Here is a 19526-nt window from a genome sequence, read left to right as displayed (position 1 = left end):
ACATAGAATTAGTAATACTGATGAGGTGATACCGGTGGAAGTGGGGCAATCAGGCCAGTCGTTAGTCAGAACAGTGGAGCTGCAGGGAGTAGTCCTCAGGGAGTAGTCCTCTGCAGGGAGCTGCAAGGAGTAGTCCTCTGCCCCCCCCCCAACCTGAGAGCAGGGACCAGAGTATATATATATATATATATATATATATATATATATATATATATATATATATATATATATATATATATACAGTAAAGTCTCGTTATATCGATATCGGATATATCGATAGTCCCGGTTATATCGATACTATTTCTATGCACGCACAGAGAAAATTACATGCAAACAGGGTCGGATATATCGATAGTCCCGGTTATATCGATATTTTTTCGGACTCCCTTGAATATCGATATAACGAGACTTTACTGTATATATATATATATATATATATATATATATATATATATATATATATATATATATATATATATATATATATATATATATATATATATATACATATATATATATATATAATAAGCGAAACGTCCGACACCTTCAAAGAAATACAGATGATGGCTGAAGAAACCTTTTCATCGATGCACTCCTGTACGACTGAGAGCTTACACAGACGTTCTGGAAACAATCAAGCGCACCAAGATCATCAGACTGTCTCTGGTCAAATGATCAATGTAAACCTTAACCCATTCCTCCCGGCAAACGACTACAGTCGTTGTGTTTTTACTTCCGTGTATCCCGAGTCACGCCTCCAGTCGGGTTGAAGCGATAGCAAATAATGCCGGATGCCGACTACAGGCGGGCCGCGAATAGCTGTTAACCCTTTACGGACGATTGTGCTTCTAGATCGAGAAAATGAAAGTTAGCAGTTCAAGTGCTGATTGAAACTGATGCGGCACAAGTTACATGTACCTTTAAAACAGGTTATATGCAGCTTTGCCTTTAAGAGCGTCAGTGACATCATCTCCTTCATGCGCAACACAATGTGCTCCCCTCCATCTTCAAAGCGCCTTCTATTTTTCGTCATGGATGAAATACCACGTAAGTATATGTTTTCATCCATGTATAGTATACTATTTTATGAGCTATTCAGAAGAGGTTTACCTTGATACTGAAATGCATAAACTAACGCTAAATTGTTTATTTGCCGAGAAATATTAAATATAAGGAGTGTTCCGAATTCGGAACATTCTAACGCTAACGCTATTTTCATGATGATATTGTTGATCCTGACTTGCAGTGATGTGCAGTCAGGGGAGGCAGGTGAGGCCATGCCTCACCTGTCATCATGGCAATATTAAATGAAAAAATAAATTAAACAGTTATATTTATTTAGTGATTTCTACTTTAAAGTTCTTTTCCATTTAACTTCACCGTTTTTTCAGAATTTTCACATTTACCGTTCAAATACTAAGTGGAGACGAGTGGTGAGGCCGCATTGCTCTCCCTCTGCATATCGCTTTTAAAGTGTTCAAACACTTTTAGTATATGAACTAAATTTCTACAGTTTAGCTGGTGTATATAATGTAGAGTCACTTTACATTATAAACACTGTACTACAGTGTTTATTTTATTTTCATCAAAATTGTGTACATAGGTGAGGCACACAGTTCTCCTGCCTCATGACAGGGAGCGCTGGTGATTACAGATTGTTCTTGTGCCTCCTTGTCTCCAGAATAATAGAATTAGTGAGAGCAAGCTATAGTAAACAGTTAGCAAGTTAAGTGCACCCATCCAGTCATTTTTCGTGTTTCTTGGCCTTATTTTCAGAATGGAGGATTACATATCTAAATTGAAAGAAATAGAGTCTTTTAAAACAGTTGCATCAATTACTGAAAGTTATTGATGCCTTTCTTCAGAAGGAGCGGTGCATGGACTTCATTTATAAGTAAAGGTAACACGATAATCACATTTTTTTTAATTCTTTTTTTTCTATGCCACAGTTTATATAAAGAATGCTGACATGACATTTTAAACAAACACGTTAACTGTTGCCAATCAAATGGTGAATAAGCTACTCTGTAGAGTTCATATGTTTGTAAATTTGACTGTGATGACGTCAGTGCCTCACCAGCCATGAACCTCACCGCACATCACTGCTGACTTGGTACCCGATGCGAATAATTGTAAGTGAATGGTGTGTTTTCCACTAATAACAGTACCTCATAGCTTTGCATTCTCAATATGATTATTGAAACGGAGGTCCATGTTTTTTTTCTAAAATACCCATGTACTGTATATCTTTCCAGATCCTGATGAGAATGAAATAGATGACCATGTTGATGAAGACATTTTGGCATCTGACACAGTCGTGACTGTTGCATTGATGAACTTCTATCACCATTCAAATACTTTCGGGCTGATCTACTACGTGCTTCATACGCTATCTCCAGGAAATCACTCAAATGGTGGAAATACCTGTTCTGGTTTCTAGTGGATATTTGTATTTGCAATGGATTTGTGCTGATGAAACTCTCTCCAAACCATCAAGTGAAAACCAGAACAGTTGGCCTCCGAAAAAGGACTCAGTTAGAATTCAGGACAAACTTCGCTCATCAGTGATTTGGCAATTACAGAAGGAAAAGAAAAGGAGAATGCATGAAGGAGAATGACACTGTTGCCCTCCTTCATTGGCCAGTAGAATTGGATAAAAAGAGAACATGTAAAGAGTGTGCAAAGAAGAAAATTCATCGCGAGCCAAGAACAGGTTGTGAGCAATGCAAGGTGAACCTATGCATTCCATGTTTTAAACCATACCACAAATAAAAACATCCTGAATTATTTTAAATGCATTCTAGGTGTATATCATGCATATGTGACTTGTTGTCAATGCATTTTGTTGTAATTTGCAGGTTTTAGAAAAAACATCTTCATTAACATTGCAATAATTTTCTAAAACTTCAATCAATTTCACACAAAAAACTTATCACTTAAAATCTTATTCTATTATATGTTATGAAAGTGTACTAAAAGTTTCATAAAGATTGAACAACAAATTAAGACGTGATAACAGTTTATTTGAACACACATTTTAGTTATGAATTTCCTGCTGAAGCCACTCAGGGAGCACACGACAAAGCTAGGCTGCAGGCTCTGTAGGCTGTGGGGGAAGAAATGCAGAATGCCTGCTAGGGAGGAAAGAGTTAAAATCATCCATTTGTATTTTGCTGTTAAAGTGGTTTCTGACAACTGCTTGACATCTATATGCAATGGAGTCAAGGGTGGAACTGCCATTTTATCTCAGGACCACGATACTACCTCCCATAAGTCTCTACATTCTTTACATTCTACTTCTGTCGTAAGGTCATCAACGCTCTCCTTTTGCATTTTGCGCATCTTACTGTGTGATTTCAGGGATCTGAAAGGCGCCGTGGTGAGCCTGAGCTGGGACGGCCACCTGCTCTGCTCCTACATGGGCACCGACCCGTCCTTCTTCTCCACGCCCAAGGTGGACGCCCGTGAGGTGGACTACGAACAGGCTGATGCTGAGTTGAAGAAACTGCATAAATTCATCAGAGAGGCCAGCAGGACACAAGGTAGGAGATTTGTGTGTGAGTGTGTAATCACTCTATTGACTTTTTTTTCGCTATGTTGACATAATTGAACTTGGACTTAATTAGCATGAAGAGCATGTAAAATTTCTTTTTCAGACATTTTGCCTAAAGGTGAAAGTGAGGATTTGACGGTAACGACATGCGTGTCTCCTGACATGGACATCCCGTCGGTGCGCACGCACACACACACACACACTTGCATGTCATAAGCTTTATGTCTTGTATTTTTCTAATACAGTATCTTTAAATGGTATAGCTGAAGAAATGACACTTTTCAATATTGTTAAGTAGTCGGCGATCCAAATGTCAAAGGTGTCGACTATCAAGGCCCGCACTCATACTTGATTGGTTGCTTAATGACCCAAGAAAAACATGACAGGGATATAACACAATAAATGTTTCAATAAAGCCAACAACTTTCCTAAAAAAAAATCAGGCAGAATTTTGACCTGAAAACAAACAATTCAAAATTTTAACGAATGAACCAACACCCAACTGTTTTCAGAGTCCACACATGTATTATTATTATTACATTCATTTTTTTGTCTGGTTGCACAGCAAGCTCTGATCCAAGACATGGACGGCCTCCCTGTCCCTTCTGTGACCGTGAAGGTGAGTTCAGAATCACCCTTGATCAGGTTTTATTGCATTTCTTCATCCTCATGCCCATCCTTCTCCCAAATGTGTGCAGGTGACAGTGAAGGCCAGCAGCACATTGGCCTCATGCAAGATGACCGTTGGCATTCAACCTCCACTTGCTGTCACCCAGGACCAGTTTATCCTGGAACTTTTAGGTCAGTCTGTGTTTGCGTGTGTTTACACATGAAACATGTTGGACAACATATTTTGGCTGTTGGGGCTGAGCGGTAACAGACGTGACAAATTGACTGCAGATTGTTGTTATCCTTTTGGCTGCACAAACGTCTACTCTTGAGTATGCGTACATGTGAAAGTACTTCACTTTCACTTTGGACAGTAACGGGATGAAGAAAAAAATTAATTGGCTTCATGCAGCTGCAAGAATGGGAATGCCTCCATCATCCCTTTCCACGAAGTTTCCTCATTTCAGTATTTTCAAAAAGTGCAGCCTATATCGATAGATGAAACGATTCATCCTGTGAGGGAAATTAAATTGTCACAGAAGTAATATTGAAACAACCAATGTGGGGGTCAAACTCAAAACCATGTGAAACTAATTTGGTTCCCTCAACCCACAAAGTAAAAGCAAATACAGAGCAGCATTGAGGAGGAATTTCAAAGAAATGTGAATCAGGAAAGAAAAAAACTCCCTCCACATATTATATCCAAACAGGATCATTGAAAAGTTTAAGATTTGATCTTAATTGTCTTTCAGGGGATTCTTAAATCTGCTGTTCATGGGTCTCCAAAATGTGAGAAACACAATTTGTATTGATTCTGTATCTCTATAAAATGTGGTTTACACAAAGCACTGTCACATGTTACCTCATCGATTAATATTGTATGTGGATCACAAATGTATTCGCTGCGATTCCTGAGTTTATTCGGGAATTGAAAAGTGTCACGTTGAGCGCCATTCCCGAATTTGTTCAGGTTTCAGTTTTTCTTGCAGTTGGTGCCGATAAAACACTGGTCAGACCTCTGGCAATGTTTTTTTCCTTTCCACAAGTGGCCTGCATTTGCCTTTTATCCATGTTAGAGCTTTGTTACAGCTTCAGCTGTTGTTGGAGCGCTATATAAATCAATGAATCATGCAAAATAATTGAATAATTTAATCCACACATGTTTTTCAGTCATGCAAGAAGGCAAACATTTTATGAAGCACTGCTGTCAACTATAGTGCCTACGGGCATATCACTTCTCAAACATCAAAGGTGTCTTGAATGGGTCTTAAAAGACTTACATTTGACTTCTTTAAAACTGTAAAATGCCTCTTCTCAATTTCTGTTCTTTTTCTATCTGTCCATGATCCATATCCAGCAGACTATCATACATGGAGCAGATGTTCACAAAAAAATGTCAATTTATATTGTGCGCACATTTGTCTGCTGGCAGCAATACATGCTCTTCGTGCATCTTTTTTTTTCTTTTTTGCATTTGTTTATCATTTCAAGATGTATCCACTGCACTCTTGATTTCCAAGCTGTCAATCATTGATGGATGACATGTCCATGCAGCAATGAGAGCTGGACGCTATGCGCAGCTGCAAACTCTACATTGTGATGCTGTCACTTTCTCCCAAATGTTTTCATTGCACCTCGACAACAATAGAAATTGTTTGGAACATTTATTTGATAGCTTTGATGTTTATCTTACAGTTTATGTAATAGGAGTGATTTTCCAGTTTTACAAATTACATGAATCTTCTTCTTTTCCTTTCGGCTTTTCCCTTCAAGGGGTCGCCACAGCAAATCAGTGTCCTCCATCATGAATAATTTAAAAAAAGGAAAATCTTCTTTTCCTTTCGGCTTTTCCCTTCAAGGGGTCGCCACAGCGAATCAGTGTCCTCCATCTTCAGAGGTTTGATCCGCATGTTTGTTTTGGCCAAGCTTTTACGTCGGATTCCCTTCCTGACACAACCCGCTGTATTCAAGAAGACCTATGCCCCTTTGTGGCTACAGAATAAGCAATTCACTCAGTAAAAGGCTCCCAAACACAAAATGGTCATCGTCACAGCAAATTCAAAAGGAAAATGTGTTGGGAAAAAAAATCCCAATTTTGCTTTGAAAATGTTATATGTTGCTGTTGCCCTGTACATTGAGTGTGAGGATGTTTTCACTGCTCCCTCTGTGTCCTCTGTTGAATGACAGAGAGCAGTATATATGTGTGCAGTCACTTTTAGCTCTGCGCCCAGACATGAAAGACATCTATGGTTTCATCATAGAGCCGCAGCTACCATCACGACAGCTTTGAGAGTGACAAGCTAACTTGGGCCAAAATAATATCTAAAATTGTAGTAAACATTCCTTTAAAACTTACGGATTGATTCCCGTCTGTTGTGATCACGTCACTCGAACTGGAGCAGACAGAAAAGGTCCTGGAAAAGTCCTTGAATACAATTCGAAGAAAGAAGGTGTTGTGAACTGGTCACCTAGGGAGAATATCATACAGATGTAGAGATACACTACTACCCACTAAGCTGGTCTCGGTTGCTAAGCAGCAGCGGTGATAGTAATCTTTCTGCGCAGAAGACAAAGAATACATGTTTGTGAATATTGTTGTATTACTACTGTACTTGGGTTGTTCCACCATATGTCATCCATCAACTATTCATGAATGTATTCCATATTTTCATTCGGACTTAATGTCTCTCTCCCTCTGTTACATTCATCGAACAACTGTCTTATCTGTACTTTTTTTTCCAATGTGTTTTCTATTTTTGGACTACACGCGCAACCTTGGATTTATGAAAAATCTTTTCAGCATTTGCAAAGTGGCTTTTAATCCACATTGCCACAGGCACCGTCCAATAGTGTTGGCGTCTCATGTACTTCTGGTCATACAGCTTGAACCGTGAAGCTATTTTCTGCTGGAACCAATTTTCGTGACAAGACAAATGAAAGCACAAAAACATTCACAGCTGCAGAGCTTTGATGCGACTGTAATACAAGAAGCCACTTTGGACTTTGTTGGTTTCTGGCTGCTACCGGCTACTTAGTTTTGTGCTGCTCCTGTCACTGTACATCTCACTGACACGCCATCGCTTACATTATATTAGTCACACTTGGAGTCACATGCATGACACACGCACACACGCACGCACGCACACACATACACACACACACACACACACACACACACACACACACACACACACACACACACACACACTACAATATATTTGCACTTAAATCCAAGCACTGTAAATTTGCGTCTTGCTGTGTGTGTGGGTGGGTGGAAGTGGAGAGGGGGAGGCTGCATGGAGTGAGGTCGCCCTTCTGGCTTTTTATTGTTATTTCAGTTTTTATTTGTCTCAGATGGCGACACGATTTGCGGCTCACTGCACTGGCGCGCACAAACATACACACTGCCTGCTTTGTTTTTTCCCCTTGTTCTCTGTGTCCGTTCTCCTTCTTCAATTGTTTGTTTTTTTTTTTTTTTAGTTGTATTTATTCATTTATTTATTTTGATTTCCGTCCTCTCTTTCACATCACATCATCAGCTGTTGTTAAGGCGCTATATAAATAAATATGTATGTATTGTATCACTCGCTTTTGTAGTTGTCATCCTTCTTCTCTGTGCCACCACGGCCATTGATTGTCATGTTCATGCGCAAGGCTAAAGTCGGGGTTCAGCGAGGAAGTGGTGTTTTTGTTTCGGGAGCGAGTTCAAAGGTGACGTTGTGTGAGCAGTTTACTCAGTGCAAGGGTCAAAGGTTGCCGTTTAACAGCCCACTGCTTGTTGTTTCTTCTGTCATGGATTTTATTTATTGGGCATTCTTGACATGGGTTGCTTTCCAAAAGTTGCCATGTTGCCAGTTGATTTTTTTTTATTGACTATCCCGGCCAAAAAAGTTCTTCTCCAGAAAATGTTCCTTGTTTTTTTTTAGTTTATTAGTAAAATGTGTTGGGAAAAAAAATCCCAATTTTGCTTAGAAAATTTTATATGTTGCTGTTGCCCTGTACATTGAGTGTGAGGATGTTTTCACTGCTCCCTCTGCGTCCTCTGTTGAATGACAGAGAGCAGTATATATGTGTGACGGGTGTCATAACAGTGACTGTCTTCGTCTCCACGATGCTGCCGTCTTAATGAGACCAGACGCGTGAATGTGTCTTTTTATTTCTTTTATTTCTGCAACACAGTATGGCAGAAGGGATGGGTGAAGTCGCATGGGTTTCGTCTTGTGATTAACCTGAATCTCCTCGAGATTGTTCTGCAAACTATGGGCGGGACATGGTGCCACACTGTGCGCCGTTGCGTCACTTCCTTCATAATTTAATAATCTGAGTGCACAACTCCGTTACATACACCCCCCTTAAATTATGCAGAAGTGAGGCAACATACACACGGAAGACAATAGAAAGACCAACATGCAAAATAGACAAGGTTATCGGGCAAGGATGTACAAAAATGCTGTCTAATTATGTCACTCATCTGACCAACTACGTCAGGTGACTCGAGTAAGGGATCTGTCGCCGGTTTGTCAGGGTCTGTGTGCTCGTCGGAGATGCACTGCACTGGGTATGGGAAGGAACTCTGTCCCCACTAACATAAGTGGCCTCAGCTCGCACCTGCCCATTCCCCTCTGTACAAACTACATCACTCTGCATAGCACTACATAACTGTGACAGACTGGAGAAAGGGATCTGTTGCTGGTGTATCAGTGGTCTGTGCGCTCGTCGTAGATGTACTGCACTGGGTCTGGGAAGGAACTCTGTCCCCACTAACATAAGTGGCCTCAGCTTGAACCTGCCCATTCCCCTCTGTACAAACTACACCACTCTGGATTGCACTACATAACTGTAACACGGTTGGGAAGCTTCTACCTCTACCAACACACTCATTCAAAGGTGTGCTACTTGTTACTTGTAAGGAGCTCATTCTTAGACTTAACACACAAAACATGTACATGAAAAAAAAACACACTAATTGCAAAACAGCAGTTCAGACAATTAACACACTACATGTATTGTCAAAATGGGGGTCGACACATCGTCCACCGAGTGATGGGACTGCGTCTTCATTGTGCAGCATCGCGGTCCCGGTCCGAAGTGGAGAGTCACTTGTGATCCGGGTCACGGCACCAATGTGACGGGTGTCACAACAGTGACTGTCTTCATCTCCACGATGCTGCAGTCTTAATGAAGACGAGACGCGTGAATGTGTCTTTTTATTTCTTTTATTTCTGCAACACAGTATGGCAGAAGGGATGGGTGAAGTCGCATGGGTTTCGTCTTGTGATTAACCTGAATCTCCTCGAGATTGTTCTGCAAACTATGGGCGGGACATGGTGCCACACTGTGCGCTGTTGCGTCACTTCCTTCATAATTTAATAATCTAAGTGCACAACTCCGTTACATATGTGTGCAGTCAGTTTTAGCTCTGCGCCCAGACATGAAAGACATACAATACTAATTTATTTAGCCATTTATTTAGGTGTTTGTTTGTTTGTTTGTTTGTTTGTTTTAATGAGTTAGCATCGACATTCATCAAGGAGGAAACTGTGCTGAGCGGTTGCACCTTTTCGGCAGCATGAATATGCCAGTACTGTTTTTGAAAGGGAGGAATGTCGGTGCCATTCGACTGTCATCGCTGGACAGCTCTGGGGCCATTGTGTTTTTTTGCGCCTGTAATGGGCAGCATCTTCACAGCCCCGCTTTGTTCAGTGGAAGGTCGGTGCTGTTGGACAGTCTGCGGCTGGATGGATACATGGCTTTAGGAGCCCGCGATAAGAAGGAAGGAGTGTCAGCGCAGAGCGCCGATGCGTATATGGAACTGTCGCGGGATGGAATTGAAGCTGATTTATGGCGGACAGGAGATGTGAGACAATCTCTTTTCGTCAATGGATGCCACGGCTGCGTGTTTGCTTTCAACATTTAGCTTGTAGTCAACGTGCACATTCCACCACGATGTCCCTGATCCACTGGTGAAGAGACACTTTGATCCTCTCTTCTTTCATCTGGAACTGCTTTATGTCACAAAGAGGGTACAGAAAGTGCTTAAGAATGAATGTCTCTCTGTTTATTTGTGTTGTCATGTTATTCGTTATTTAGTTTTTTTTTGTTCTTTTGACTTCAAGACGGCGCCGCGAGAGTGGCTGCCTTTCCAGCAGCTCCTGTGTTTTGCTTTTCTACTTTCATTTCTTTCTTTTCTTTCAACTTTGCTGCTGTAAAATGTAAATTTCTCCACTTTGAGACTAATAAAGGCAAATCCAATCCAATCCATCCAAAACCAAAATTATTTAATTACTATCCTGAAATGTGAGCATGTCTATAACGACTAGAGTAACTAGACCCCGCAACAACAAAAAAAAGACACAGGGTGTGCCATTTTCAAGTCAAAGTCAAAGTCAGCTTTATTGTCAAATATGCTAATATGCATGACATACAGCACATATGAAATTACTGTCCTCTATGACCCAGCATGCAAAGCACTGATAATGACTTTAACCAACATAATAAACAGAAACGTGTCTCCTTTCGTATCAAGCAAATAAAATAATGGCCTCAGATTTCTAAGCTAATAAAAGTTGGCATTTTTCCATATTTCCAAAGCCAGTTTCACAGACAGAATTCAACAGAACATGTTGAAGTTTTGTCATTTTAAATTTTTGCCATAAAAAAGAGGTGAGGGTGTTTTTTTTCTTCCTATTTGGCTTGGAAAAATCTATTACTCATGGTTCCATGCCTTTTCACTTGGTTGTCACATGAGATGTTTCGTATTTTTTAACCTACCTAAAATAAACTTGACGCACACACACAAAGTGACTACTTATCACCTTTTCCCTCTCTTGACAAGAATCTGCAACCCTCTTGAACTTTCACCTTCACCAAACAACCAGAAGTCACTTAACTTAAAGCTATATGCACACAACCCCAGGGTCATAAGTTTTTTTAAATTTTTCACGAATTAGTTTAGATTTTTTTCGTGTGTTTTAAAATTCATTCCATTTTTATTTATTTTTAGGGTAAATTCATACGTTTGAACTTGAACTTGTCATTATAAAATAAAGTTCTTGATGAATTGTTTTTAGGGTGTTGAGCAGAATGTCAAAAGTGACCTTTCATCCACCTATTTCTCGGTGGAAAATGTTGGTCACCCTTGCCTCGGAGGAACAGGAGGCAAGAATGTGCCTCCTGAGCGCAGAGGTCCGTAACGAGCGTGTGGTGCAAGGTTAAGCAAACATAGCCTAAGAGGAGGTCAAGGAGGCAAGGTGCTCTCTGGTGGTCACCTTTGTGTGTAGTTTGTTTATACTATTGTCGGCGTAAATGGCTTAATGGTCCTGAGAGCCCAACGGTCGGACCACACGGACCTCTATGTCACACGGACCGCCACCTGACCTGTCCAGATGTGGCCCTTTTGGATGATGTGGGGAAGTGAAGCGAGCCGGGATGCGAAAAGAGTGAGACGGATTACTGTGTGTCTCTTTTGAGTGTTTGTTGCTCCTAATGGGCCTGGGAACACTTAAAGCACTTAAACCCGTCCGAGGCGTTTGACCCACGGGGCGCCAAGGTTAAAAGCATCCCGCTGAAAGACTGAATGCCAGACAGGCAGCGGCCAGCGAGAAGGTCAACGCGCCTGAAAGGGTGAAGCTAGAGTAGAGAACTGTGGAAACCTTAGCAGTGATGCTCAAGCACGTTTTCTTATGACTCCGTATTATAATCCGCTCCAAAAAATCCACTTTCCTTAAATTGTGTTTGTACAGGTTAAGTGAAAGCAGAGCAGGAATGTCGCTTAGGAATCCCAATTTCTTGATTTGTTTTTTCCCCCACACATTCACATATGTTTTGCTTCTGTTTATTATTTGCACATGCGCAAGAAGCAGAAATACACTTGCAGTCTTCATCCTGGCGGCAAAGCACTACGGCGTAACCTCAGACAAATTGTAACCATTCTAAAAGATGAGAGAAGATAGCGAAAGGGGGTGCTGTGGGTGGAGTCAAAGAATGGGGAGTCACATGAAAGTAAAGCTTGAGGGAGCTGATCCTTTGACAAGCCTTCGTGGTGACATTTACAGAGAAAGTGTTTCTTAACATTACCGTGTTTTTGTTTTTAACTCAGGAGTTGGTTCGTCCACCGAGGTTGTCTTTTCAGCTTTCCTCAATGGCCGCTACCCACCAGCCGACCTGGGCGGAGACATCACCCTGTCCTACAGCTCGCCCACAGGTACTAAAATGGCCGCCCTCCAAGGTGCTTCGCATACCGCATATGCTTATGCTAATTTATTTATGTATCTATTTATTTGATTGTATTTGTTTGTCCGTTTGTTAATTCGGTCAGTCGTTTGTCTATTTATTTATTTGTTTATGAGCTTATTTGTATATTATCTCATTCACTGTTAGACGATATGCAAAAATGTCCACTCCAGTGCCAATGCTTTTATCATTTTCACTCAAATTGCAGGACCCACAGAATATTGTTTTTTTTTTTTTGACTACATTAACATTCATTACAGAGTTCGAAACCTAAGACTCTATTCTTTCATCAGAAAAAATGTTAATTCCTAAATGATATGGGTCTTGGGTTATTTGAGCTTAAAATGTGGTCAGTTGTTCGAAAAACATACATCTTGATTTATATAGTGCTTTAACAACAGCTGAAGCTGGAACAAAGCACTAACAACGAAAAAAGGGAAATACCAGGGAAGGGAAGGGAAAACATTGCCGTAGGTCTGACCAGAACTTTATTGGCACCCCCCCCCCCCCCCCCCACCCCCAAAACAAAAAAACAAAAAACAAAAACAAAACCAGAATAAGTTCGGTAATGGCGCTCCACGTCACACTTTTCAATTCCCGAATACATTTGGGAATGCCAGCGAATGAGTTATTGTTGTTTGTGTATTTATGTATTTATTTGTTTGTTTGTTTGTTTGTTTGTGTACAGTGAGACCTCAACTTACGAACACCTTATAATACGAACTTTTCATCATACGAACGTTAAATTTATGAAAATTAAGCCTTATAATACGTACTATTTTCATAATACACACCCACCACGGCCGGTCCATCAAGCACACGACCTTCGGATCTGGCGAAAGTGATCTTCGTCAGAAGCACGACCGAACAGCGCGGCGCTACTTTCCATACCCCTTCTCATTGAATGCACACGTCGATCGCCTACTTGGAGCTTTTTGCTGATAATTTTACTATTATGGGACCGGAAAATAAACACCACAGGCTTGTGTTCAGCCTCAGTTCAAATGTGGTGCGTTACTATGAATAAATTGAAGAAACTACCAGCCGTACATGTCTTCTCTGCTCTGTTTATTTGTCATCCAAGACTTGAGGTGCGTTCAGGTTCGAGAATAGCGCACGACTTCTTAAGACTCTAGGCTGTTTGGAAAGCATTGTCTAACTGAATGAGCGGTGACAAACACTTCCCAACGTTTTTGTGTTGCTACACTTGAACGCACCCCTCTGTCAAGTTGCGATAGAAGTGATTGTGATTGGCTAAACGGTAGAGTCATGTGTCATGGTAAGCCAATCAGAGCTAGTGTTTTCACACACACCGGAACAGCGTGTGAATAGTCACGCTAAATTGTCACGTGCGAGTTGACAGGTCGGGCGTGGCCTACGTTCGCGACACTTCATTTCATTGTCGTTCTGCAATTTCATTTCATTTCAACGAGTCACTGTCACCTCACCAGTGACATGATTACGACGGAAGTGCATCGCTACGTCTTGTGCTCCAAATGTTTGCTTGTGCTCCAAGTGTTTGCTTTGCACGAGGTGATTGTTAGACGCGAGTGTGGCATTTTATTCGCCCCGCCCGCCTTCTTTTGTCGCGTTTTATTCCGCGTCCGTGGAATCATCGGACTCGCGCCTGTTGTTGTCATAAAATCTCTGCCAGCACCTACGGGACTCGAAGTGAATGCAGATGACATCGAGGAGCTTGTTGCTGACCATAATGAGGTCATCAACACAGAGAATTTGATTTGCCTTCAAGAGGACATGCAGAAGCAGGCCATTCAACAGTTGATGTGCAGGCTTTTATTGAACAGTTTCATTCAGAAAAGGCTATAAGAATCATCAACATGATGAATGATAATGTGATGCCTCAGTTTCGTAAGACCTTACAAGTCAGAAAGCCACAGGTGTCAATTAAGAGCCATCAATGACCATCACAAATGTAAATAAAGTGACTTTATTATACAGTGCAGTGTATTTCTTTCATTACAATACAATAGCACGTTTATTATACATAGGATAAGGTAGGTTGTGTGTAGTTTTAAGGCTTATTTAGTTGAAAAGTATATTTTATGGAAACGCGGGAACGGATTATTCCCATTTTAATGGTTTCCTATGGGAATTTTTTTTTGGAGATACACACTTTTTGCCTTACACACTCTGTCTGGGAACCAATTAAGTTCGTAAGTTGAGGTCTCACTGTATTTGTTTTTGACAATCTGTCTGAAAAGGAAAGATCGGTGTTTTGAGGCAATGGAAAACAATGGTAAACATCAGATAGCAATAAGCCGAGCGGGTCTGCTATTTCTTCTGCTGTGTACAGTATTTGGATGACGTGTGGTGTTCTGCCTCTCAGTGGTCAACCTCGCTACTACCACAGATACATTTATGCACGTGGTCAGATGTGTTGGTCATTTCAAGTACACTGCATACGAGAAGAGATCACACGTGAAATGTTTTTTTTTGTCCTTGGTCATGTGTGTGGCCTCTTTCACGTTTCCAAAAATTGGCAAAGATGTTTAAAAAAAATCTGCATATGTGTAGCCTGCTGTAGTTCGAACAATATCCCCTCTAGTCGTTCCCTTTCCCGGCACCGTCTCTGGAAGATATGACTTTTTTTCCTTCCTGCTGAGCACAGAAGCAGCCTTATTCCAAAATGTCACTGGATTCATTATTGCTCCAAATACTCAAAATAATCTCCCTCAAAATGTAATTTAAGAAAAAAGAGGGATTGTTTGTGTTGGCAGCCAGATTTTTTTTTTCACAAAAGAACTGTTTTTCCTTGCCCCAAATCCGTTTCAGGTTTGGGAACGCTGTAACATGGCTTTATTGTGAGGCTAAAAATAGAACCTAAATTGTCTGGACTGCTTTGTATGTCACTGATGTCATGAGGGCGAAGGAACCCAGTCAAAGCACCAGTAAGCGTCATATGATTTTAACACATTGTCTCGCGCGATTTTAGTGTGTCATTGTTTTATTATGTTTCCGGCAGGGCATTCATGGCGTCAAACATAATTCTGGGTGGTAGAAACTGAGTACATGTTATCTCCTAGTCACTTCCAGCTTTTTTCCATTTTTTTTTTCTACCAACAATCGCAACACACACACTCTTCATACCATACATACGCATTCTTTGCTTGAGTGTAAGGTAACTGATAGTGATGGGAAAATGAAGCATCATGAAGTAATGAGGCTTTCCCCCCAAATGGTTCACTTTTTGGACAAGCCATCACGAGGCCTCATTTGTCCCACTGCGCCATCATGTGGAAAATAAATGTCTTGACAGAGAAAGTGAATAAAATGCTACCTGGGATTTGATGGGGTTAAAATACAGTAAAGTCTCGTTATATCGATATCGGTTATATCGATAGTACTGCTTATTACGATACAATTTCTATGGACGCAAGGAGAAAATTTACATGCCGCAGGATGGGATATATCGATAGTCCGGTTATCGATGAGAAGGTTTCTTCAGCCGTCATCTGTACAAAAGTGAAGGTTTCGGACGTTTCGCCTCCTATCCAAGAGACTTCGTCAGCGACTGACGAAGTCTCTTGGATAGGAGGCGAAACGTCCGAAACCTTCACTTTTGTACAGATGACGGCTGAAGAAACCTTCTCATCGATGCACCACTCCTGTACGACTGAGAGCTTACACAGAGATAGTCCGGTTATATCGATATTTTTTCAGACTCCCGAGAATATCGATATAACGAGACTTTACTGTATTTGGAAGTGAATTAGGGCCAACAAAGAAAATGAAATAAATATGGAAAGATTCTCACTTTTATCTCAGAAATCAGTCGAAGGGAATCTCATGACATGACTTTAAAGGACAACCAACGTCACTTTTTTGTTTCCTAACATCACAAAAACGTTTTATAGCATCTAAAATACCCAAAACACGCAGTATGATATTTTTATTGAAATGCAAAACACCAATAAAAATGACTTAAAGTGTCCAAAAAAATGAGCTGCGAATTGGGCATTTTCAGAAAGTCCCGCCCCCAGTTCCTGACGTCACGCCAAGACGTCTTGCATTGCTGGAGAATCAAAACAATGGCTTCAGATTCGGATAATATGCTTTCTTGTTACACATCCAGTTATGAATATGATTCAAATGGTTCTGAAGAGGAAAGCGTACATGTTTGCAATCGATTGAAGATTTTTTTCCATGCCATTTTGAGGCAACATTGGGGAGAAATGTCTCACCCAAAAAGAGGCAGAAAATGGCCACCGACCTCCTGTGAGGAATGAATCAGCCCGTTTCCACAGGCTGATAAATTCCTTATATGGAGCTTGGACGCCCTCTCCTGGCTCTTTCTGGTGCAACACGAGGTTTTCAGACCAAACAAGCATTGACGTGATGGAAGGACTGCTACAATGTGTCCTTTTTTCAGTCAGGGGCTTTCCTTCAGTGACGTCACGTACGGACTCGTCACCAACTCAAAAACAAGACTTCCGGAATATTCAGCACGAGTCTTAAAACGTAAAATATAGCTATTTGCGGTGGAATCTTTGTAAAATACGCTTAATAGAAGTCATTTGACGCCATTTTACAAATTATGGACACAACTTGTCCGGAGACGTCGGTTGTCCTTTAAGTTAAAACATTACAGTAGTTCACAAACCTTTTTGGGGTCGCGTAAAAAAAAATGGAGTGGCAAAATTCTCGACTGCAATACTGTGCTGTGACAGTCACAGTTCAAGCTCAATTATCCGTGAATATGACTGAGAGCGCTTGTCCGTCCATGTGCCCTGTGATTGACTGTCATTGACTGTGTGTATGTGTGTGTCTGCGTGTGTCCACGTGTGTGTGTGCGTATGTCTGGGCGCGCGCGCGTGCATAAGGACATGAAATTGGCGTAGCGTGGGAATGAGAGCAAGCAAAACGCATCCAAGTGGAACATCTGCCTCTTCCGTGATCTAATGTCTTCTCATGTCTTTTCCTTCTTCTTCTTCTTCCCCGCAGAGTTCAACCCCAAAGGTACGTGCACGTTCATGTGCATAGAGTAGAGCTTGTAGATGCACGCACACACGTGAGCGCACACACACACACACACACACACACACACACACACACACACACACACACACACACACGGTACTGTACTGTATAAACAGGAAGAAAGCGCAGTCTGTCATTTGTTTCTGAAACGTGATACCTGACAGGAGTCCACGCACACACACACACACACACACACACACACACACACACACACACACACACACACACACACACACACACACACACACTTCATGCAAGACGTCTCATGACACCAGTGCGCGCTTCCTCGTTATACGAATATTTTGTTTTTATCCATCGTACAAGATTTCTACGATTTCTACGACGGGAATGTTGGGTTATTTTTTATCGTTCGCCCTTGGTTCATTGCTTCGACGGGTGTTGATGGAGATCGATGGTTAAATCATCAGGGAGCCAGGACTTGAACAGAAAGTTGATTTAATTTGGGAGAGCTGGAGACATTGCGGTGTCGCGGAGGAGGGAGCGCATGGAGAGAGAGAGAGACGAACGGGCTGCAGGAGTATTTATGCGGCACATAGTAATGACGCGCCAGGATGTGACGTAATAAAAATGCGACATCGTGTAAAGGAAGGCAGGATATGACATACGAGGAAGTTCAAAATGTAAACAAAGATTACAGAGCGATGTTTAGAGATGTTTGTATGGCGAATTACCCAGGTGCAAAAAAGCACGTGCATGTACACACGTGCTTTTTTTGGTTTATCACGAGAAATATTTTCAATATTGTGAGGACACGCGCGCACACACACATTTTTCTCTTTATTTTAGTGTGAAGCACGCAGAGCTTCAAGATTAAAAATATTTTCTTTCTTCCTCATGAAATATTTTTTTTTCAACACGCACCTGTGTGCATAATGAAGGGAAAAATTACTTTTCGTTCTTCACACAAAATTTCTTGTGACACCGTCGCACACAAGCTCTATTGGCAGTAGTGTTTCCTCTTGTCAGTCAGTGTTTATTTTAGTTGTCTGACTTTGTGGGCTTTAATACAGAATAGGATGTGCTGTGATCTAAAGTGGGTTGAAGAGGCCCACTAGGGGTATGCATACACGCTCGCACACACACTGCTCTCGTGTGGGGCCTAGGTCGGGTACAACTACGGTCAGGGTGAGTCTGTGTCTACTTATTTAACCCAGGAAAAGAAATGAAAGACAACATGAATTTTCACTGATAGAGGCGCTACTTCAACTAGTTGCTGTAGATTTTTTCCCACTGTGGGACCAGTAAAGGCTTTCTGATTTTGGTTCAGATTCTGCAACCTTACATTTGCCAATTAAGGACGAATAATTTATGCAGGTGGCAAATGTGAAAACTCCCTCTGGCCCACCTCTCACCAAATAAACAACTTCGTCAAGCATTGAAGGACCCAAAGTTAACGTGAACAAAATTTCATGCAGCTCTGCTCAACTTTTGGTGTTTATGTGTTTCATGCAGTCTAGTCCAGCCATGTGTTGAAAGTGAAGGATTTTCATCCATTTTAGCGATGAATAAATTTGATGCAATTCACTTTGATACAGTACAGTACATATAGATTTATCTTGCGCTTTAAAAACAGCTGAAGCTGTAACAAGATGTTAAAAAGTGTGTTTTACACCATTTGCCCCTTTAGGAACTGTGTCCCAAAATAGCCTATCTGGTTCATGTTGACGACTGTTCTTTTAACCTTAAAGTCTTTCCTATTCTCTGTTTTTCTCTTTTCCTCCACTCATGATAGAATTTCCACTTTTTTTTTTACTTTTTTTAACCTGAAAAGCGCTTGTCACAGGAAACCCAAAGATTCTTTGCTTTGGCTCGTAACACCGGCCTTCACGCTGGGGGCACCTGCTGGCGGGGCGGCGGCAGAGATGGGGAGGGGAGGGGAGGGGTAGTGAGAGGGCGGCGGTCGTCGAGCGGAATGTTGCAAAAACATCCAGTGAGTACGAGACAGTAGCTCACATGGGATAATGGTTGCAGTCTTTCTTCACAGCTGCAGTTTGCCTTGGATGTGCTTTTGCTTTTGTTTATTCAAAACACATGTAATTATTCACACAATTGTGAGATAATTTTGTGTAGGTTTGTGCGTGCGTGCGTGCGTGTGTGTGTGTGTGTGTGTGTG

General features: G+C 41.3%; 1 protein-coding gene across 3 annotated transcripts in view; it reads left to right on the top strand.

Annotated features, from left to right (window-relative positions):
* bbs9 (Bardet-Biedl syndrome 9) overlaps nt 1–19526 on the top strand; it is a 152637-nt gene that overhangs the window by 42911 nt on the left and 90200 nt on the right. For 2 of the 3 annotated variants that reach the window (XM_088999059.1, XM_088999060.1), the window contains exons 10-15: nt 3361–3542; nt 3657–3730; nt 4119–4172; nt 4252–4354; nt 12261–12365; nt 17357–17371. In XM_088999059.1, coding sequence (XP_088855185.1) covers nt 3361–3542; nt 3657–3730; nt 4119–4172; nt 4252–4354; nt 12261–12365; nt 17357–17371 — 533 coding nt within the window. The remainder of the gene's footprint in view (nt 1–3360; nt 3543–3656; nt 3731–4118; nt 4173–4251; nt 4355–12260; nt 12366–17356; nt 17372–19526) is intronic. The other variant, XM_088999062.1, reaches the window with a different exon arrangement.

Source organism: Hippocampus bargibanti, linkage group LG06, assembly GCF_051943395.1.
Source record: "Hippocampus bargibanti isolate YZ-2025 linkage group LG06, ASM5194339v1, whole genome shotgun sequence".
Lineage (NCBI taxonomy): Eukaryota > Metazoa > Chordata > Actinopteri > Syngnathiformes > Syngnathidae > Hippocampus > Hippocampus bargibanti.
Note: the sequence above shows the minus strand (reverse complement) of the source record. Positions and strands in the feature narration are given on the sequence as shown.